Here is a 6,658-nt window from a genome sequence, read left to right on the forward strand (position 1 = left end):
TGCACCGCCTAATGTAACAATATTTTGAGTAAAAGTTAAAACCATATTCGTGCCTTGAGAAAAAAAAAACTTGAAAACATCTATTTGCTCACAGTAATATCTTCCTCTTCACAGAAAGTGACGAGCCATTTTGGAACGGATTATGTAGTTGATCACGTCATAAGCTAGAACTATCATGAGCCCCTTCTCCGCTAATACAAGATGGCAGCGTATTTTCTCGGGGCAGTACAGCAAATTCTTTCATATTAGTACACAATTTCTCAGCTCGCAGGGCGCCGCTTTTTCTACTATAAATCACTCTGTTCAAAGCCTATTCTCAGGATATATTTAATAGAGACATTTGAACCGCTGGGAAGATTGAAAACGAATTTTGGTTTATAACCACGGCCAGTATGTGCAGTGCTCTAATGCCCAAAGCAGAAAAGTCACATGTAAAGTCCTCCGCTGACGACCAGCGATGCGCCGGTGATGTAAGAGGCCGATTTTGGCGAGCACAAAAACAAGACAGCCTCAGCTATTTCATGTGGCTTGGCAGCTCTCTTAAGCGGCGTCTCAGACGCCAGAGTGGTTCTGCGTTCTTCGTCGAAAAGACCTATCATTGGCGTCTCCGTCAACCCCGGCAGGACGGTGTTGCATCGGATGCCGTGAGCCGCCAGTTCTTTCGCCGCTGACTTTGTGAGCGCCTCAACGGCGGCCTTGGAAGCTGCATACGCTCCGTACCCTACACAGCATCGCTTGGAACCCGTACTGGACACATTTATGATGACGCCACCTCCCTCAGGCTGCTTTGTGCCGGAACGAAGCATTTCTCGGCTTGCTGCGCGAGTTACCGCAAAAGTGCCCTGAAAAAGAAGAACAACATAATAAGACGTCTTGAGGAGAGGTTTCACGCATTACACAGTCAAAGCACATAAAACGACAGCCACATGTACCATACCCATCTTCTCATAAAGTAATGCGAACCGTAGCGCTTTCTGTGTACCTGCTCAAAATAGAAGGTGGTACGAGGGGAGCTTCGTTGAGTACGGATAGACGTCGCGCGACGATTCATCCAGCATGTATTGTCGAGGTGTGCGTCAGTTTTCTGCCTGCAGCGTTTGCATAAACGGGTCTTTGCAGATTTTTTTTTCAAGCCATCGCCGAAAACCTTTGAGCAGCTTATGCCCAGTTTTTTTTTTTTTTCACATATCGCAAGATTTTCACATATCACCCGTCGACAGGCTTCCATTTTTTTGCTGTTAACTTTTTTGCTGTTGTGAAAAGCTTGTGAAAAGCCATTGCTTTTCTAATGTAGTATTAACTGCACAACGCGACCAACGAAATAACTTTAAAAGCATTTACGACACAGCGGAAGCACAGACCACTACCTTCAGTGTTTTCAAAGCAGTGCATTACCCCTCAATCCGGCTATTCCCCTATCCCCAACCCAACCCCGGAAGACTGGGAGGCGACCCTGCTCGGTTGCCACGACATACATGCCGAACAAGCCCTAGTCGGGCGCGCCCGGGCGGCGGCCACCGCCACTGTGGTCCCAAACTAGGGACCTTCACCTAGTGCTTATAAGCAGCGGTCCCTTACGGGCTGACCCAAGCATACCTCTTGTCCCTCCCTAATAAATGTTTTCACCACCACCACCATCCCGTCCGCCGTGAAAAATAAAAAAAATTCCTATAATCGAAATGTTATCAAAGGAAAGCCTACTTGATGAACAAGAGAGTCTTTCTTACCTTAGACGCCATTTTATGTAATCTACAGAAATTGAGAACAAAAGTCTAGTTCACTTGGTTTACCTTTAGGTAACGCAAGCGGAGTAACTAACTACTGTTTTCCCCCCCCCCTCCCCCCCCCCCCTACCAAAAAAAAAGAACGTGTTCGCAGCAGAACTATTGGCATTCCGCAGTGAGGAAATGGTGTACTGCAACGTGCTACATTCTGCCGCATGTATATTTAGGATACCTTTATTAAAAAGGCAAGGAATTTCTGTCTCAGCGAACCTCTGGATGCACACGCAAGGCCTGGAGCAAGAACATGTCGCGTCATTTTTCTGTCTAAGCGAGGGAAGTGCATTCACTTCAACACTACAGTACAGACCCTGGACACAGCTATGACCGAGAAATGCAGGACCTTCTTCTTGGTAGTGAGCGCAGTGGCTAATGCTTCTGTTTCTTTTATAGTAATTTCGCGGGTACGCCCCTTTCCTCTTAGGCCTGCTACTTACGCTTCAACAGAAGCCATACCTCCAAAAAAAAATATAGTAGTGCTTCTCAGGAAAGCGGCAAAAATCCGCCTAAAATACCATCCTACCAGCGTTCTTTACCACCGCCCCCCCCCCCCCCCCCCCTTTCAACGCGCCAGTGATGCCTAAAGCCATCCGTTAATACGTTGATCATACCGTCACTGTCACTTCGTGCAGGTGCAGTCAGAGTGCCCTCCATTACCTCGCGACAAGGATGCCACGAGGGGTATATTTTCATAGGTACCGAACTTGAGGTTCCCTTACATTTCCCGCCTTCATTCCTTATTTCTTTTCAAGAAATCATTTAACATTTAGGAATTACACTTTGAATACTGGCAACTACACTCTTGGAAAATGTAGTCACCGTAACTTATTTGAGCTTTGTAACTTCTTGTCGCGTATGTTATATACCTAGGCAATAACCGCATATACTAAGTGCTAGAAGGTGATAAGAGCAACTACCTTTAGCAACATTTACCGCAATAAAGAGGTAGAAAGAAATACCATTTGTAGCGTTTGCTACACACTCTAATTAGCCATTTGTGGATCAACTTCTTTTGCTGCAACCGTTGGTTTCTTTTTGACAAAATAATTCAACTCTATCACCTAGCACCCACAAAAGGGAAGCGTTATTGCAGCCACCGAAGCAGTCATTGAAAAAAATCAGCTGGACCATGACTTCAAGGCTAATTTCGGCTAGAACACATTTTGACACCACTAACCGTACATAATTACTAGAAAGACAGGAGAAGTACACAAAGATGAAAATACCACAATTAGATCTCGTGGCTTTTGGACTGGAAACCACCGCGGGCAGTGCCGTCCAAGAAACGGCAGCCTAACATACGAACATATATGGTGCTTCATTATACCAGTCGCTTTTTTGTTACAAGTATTATGTTTAGAGTAAATCATGGCGATTTTCCAGCCCGGGAAGCCTTCAAGCGTATGCATGACAGTTCAGTGCCTAACCCTGTGCACCTAACGCGCAATGCTTCCCAACTGCTAATCCCTTATTTGTTTTATTTGCCATCATAAATTGTCGTATCCAATCGAATTCGGAGAGGATTACGGAAAAGAGCAAACGCGCTGTTTTCGCTTAAATTTTTATGCATTACTTAGCCATGTTTGCATGACTTCTGCACATTAACATTAGTGCGAAAGACAGGCATATCATCAGGCAGCAATGTTGTCTGGAATGTTGTAGTTATCCATACTGAAATATTCCAGTCAAGCATGCTATCGGATATTTTCTATTCAAGGTGGTAAAAGTATATTAGAGTAATGACAGCCTGTTACTTATATAATTTACAACCTCCGCTGCGTCTTTCGTCTTTCGGGTCTTTCGCGTCTTTCGGGTCAGTAGCCGAGCACCATAACCACTGAGCCAGCGCGGCGGCACGGACCTTTGAAAGATGAAAGTTTATTTCAGGCAGACGTGATACAAATGTACAGGCCTGTCTAAGAGGCTGACAAAAAGGCACGGATGCCTGACGAGTGTTAACCTCTCAATACACACAGCACCTCAGCATACGGTGAAGGAAAAAAAATGAAAATGTGGACATGAAAATGGTTGCAGGCACTGAATTATAGATGAAAAAACGAAAAAGAAAAACAATAAAAACATGCAGCGATACAAAATCTTCCTTACTTACTTGTTTAAGCTTATTTGATTAAGTAAGACAATTAATTGTGCTATCGATAAGGTCATCGATAAGTGATCGACTTCCTGTTTGAGGGTCTCGACTTCCGGTCACGAGTCTCAGTTCACGTGAAGTGTGGAAATGTTACGTCGCTGCCTTGGTGCGACGTCATGAGGTGTGACGTCATAAAGTGTGACGTCATGCTTACGCATTTCTCCAATGCGGTTGCCGCAGTGATATTAACGTTTTTTATGATTTGTTGCTTACAAACTTTGCGTTAAACAGAACACCAGCAATGCCCTGCCATGCTAGTAGGGCGCATTCAATTCTTCCCCCCCCCCCCCCCAAAAAAAAAACGATTTAAAAGAAGAAAAAGATAGTGATGTACGTTTTGGGTAAAGATTTGACTCTGGCTCCTTCTTCAATAAGAGCCGCAATGTCAGTGTGCGAACGTTTATGCATTTCGCCCTTCATGAGGTTTGCAGTTATCAATTCTACGCAAAAATAACATTTCGAGAGAACTCATGAAATGCTTCCCGTTTGCAAACTTACCTTCAAGTTAACCCTGATTATTTCATCAAACATGTCGTCGCTACAATCAGCGACAGGTGAGAGACCAAAAATTCCGGCGGAATTGACGACAATGCTGAGCGGTTGCGGGTATAAGAGGCTAACGTTGCGGAAAAGTTCTTCCACAGATGACGTGTCGCCAACGTCGACGTGCATGCCGCAGTGTTTTCCGTCCCCTGCGGATGTATAAAATAAAGCGGCGTGTCTGAAACAACGATTTGTGTACCAGAGGTTGAAGGGGCCGTATTTTATGAGCTGTCCATTTTTGGTTGTCCATTTCGTGTCCATTCTGTTCTCTGTCAGTGGTCACTCAGGCGTCAAGAGCAGGTGAACAGGAAAACAGATGGCGTGCCTCCAGTTTATAAAGAACGAAATAGTTTGGGTTGCCAGAAGCGGCACGCACTCACCTGTTCTTCTCTATATTTCACTTACACGATAGCCACATCGTTGGCTTAAAAGTGCGTTCAACTAAGCCGCTGACTGTTAAACAGATTCTTTAGCCAACGTCCTAACCAACATGATTGGGTAATGCAAAGGCAATAGACAGGAGGAGCAACGATTGCTCATCTCAACGGATACGTATGAGTTACCGCAAAATAGTCTCAAATAATCAGCGCACAGATCGTTCATCTGCTAAAAGCCTCTAACTTTAGATCATAAGGAACAGGAAACGAACACTGAATACAACAATATTATGTTTGCTTAGATGAAACGTGTGAAAAATAAAGTGCACCGATCAGTTTAGTTCAGCAAACTGAAGCAGCAACCGGCAGCCCAGTGTCTGTCCGCAGATAACACAATACACTTCTATACTCTAGATGCAGTACTCTACATTCACCGCATCTTTCCTCGTTAATTATTTTGCTCCTCACTAAAACCATTTGAGCAGAATCTTCTCCAAATAGTTCATGTAGTATTTAATTAATATTGTTAGTATATAGCTTGACGAGTTTTTACGTGTCAGTGGAAGAATACAGAATACAAAACTGGCAGTGCTGGTGCTCAGATGAATATCGATCAGTTCGGAGTCTATAATCGTAGGCAAGATTGAACTGCAGGGCTCTGTTGGCTTTCGTCTCTGTGTATACCTGGAGGCAACGCCAGAGTATTACCTCAGAGCTAAGCGTCTGCACCTGAACAAGATTCCCACTCAGCCAACATGATGGGCCTGCTTGTGAATAGTGTAGAAGCACTGTGCCTCACCAGTTTCCTGCAACTCTGTTTTCTGCGTCGCCTGCGAAGCGCAATGAAACAAAGAATGGTGCCAAGACGAAGCGAAAGGTGTCTAGGACGAAGAAACGCCTGCAATGAAGTTTTCATTTCGAGCTTCGAAAAACTCCGATAACAGAAAAAAAAATGGAGGGGACAGTTAGGCTATGCCAGCTTTAATGGGTGAATGCCTATATATGCGGATTTGGTCAATCCCAACTTTACATTCAGAGATCTTTGAGATTCCTCATACCGCTCCTTGCCCAATGGTGCAGCGGTTAAGTGATGCGCCACTTCCCTGCAAAGGCGGGCGCTGCCACTGGTGGCCCTTGTGCGACCCATTCTCCTTTCCCCAAGGAACCTCTCGGGACCAATTGTAAGTTGAACTGCCATCTACCACGGGGGTCACTTTGCGCACAATCTGGTGGGCAGGTCGTATGATGCCAGAAGGTGGCGTGTCCTAAGTGGCCATAGGTTGCTTCACCGAGGGCTTTTCGCTCACAATGCCAAAGACGATGCCGGGTTTTTTGAGCGGCGGGAGGCCTAACACTCTAGCGTTAAAAAAGTTGAAGGTTTCAGAGACAATGAGGAAGGTTAATTGCAGCGTGAAACATTTCGCAGTACTCACCTGGAAGAGATCGCGCCACTTTCTGGGCAGCTTCAACACGCCTGCCTGCAACGACCACAGTGGCACCTTGGGCAGCCAGGGCGTGGCAGACGGCCTCGCCAATGCCGCTAGAGCCACCCGTCACAAGGGCCAACCGTCCGTTTAGCGACATTGCCAGTGCCCGTTCCTCCTTGCACGGGGTACTTCTTGGGAGCGCCGCTTGTGCGCTGTTCTGCCCTTGCCGATGCTCTCAGCGAGGGCTCACGCACTTCTGAGCATTCCTATTATTTCTGCATCTGTCGCAGTGCCGGCGCAGCCATAAATTCATTCCCCGAGGTCGTACGTCAACTCACTTCCTGTGCCATTCAGTGTAAAAATGTGGCGTAACGGGAA

The 6,658-nt window shown here is 45.8% G+C and overlaps 1 protein-coding gene across 1 annotated transcript; it reads right to left on the reverse strand.

Annotated features, from left to right (window-relative positions):
• Positions 1 to 425: 425 nt before the first annotated feature.
• Positions 426 to 6,437, reverse strand: LOC149333993 ((3R)-3-hydroxyacyl-CoA dehydrogenase-like). Its single transcript, XM_089556161.1, has 3 exons — positions 6,287 to 6,437; positions 4,432 to 4,625; positions 426 to 842 (listed from the first exon to the last, which is right to left on the reverse strand). Exons 1-3 carry the CDS (start codon positions 6,435 to 6,437, stop codon positions 426 to 428), a joined length of 762 nt encoding a protein of 253 aa, XP_089412287.1.
• Between the last annotated feature and the right edge of the window lie 221 nt (positions 6,438 to 6,658).

This window comes from Amblyomma mixtum, chromosome 8 (assembly GCF_055824585.1).
Source record: "Amblyomma mixtum isolate Tamu chromosome 8, ASM5582458v1, whole genome shotgun sequence".
Taxonomy (NCBI): Eukaryota; Metazoa; Arthropoda; class Arachnida; order Ixodida; family Ixodidae; genus Amblyomma; species Amblyomma mixtum.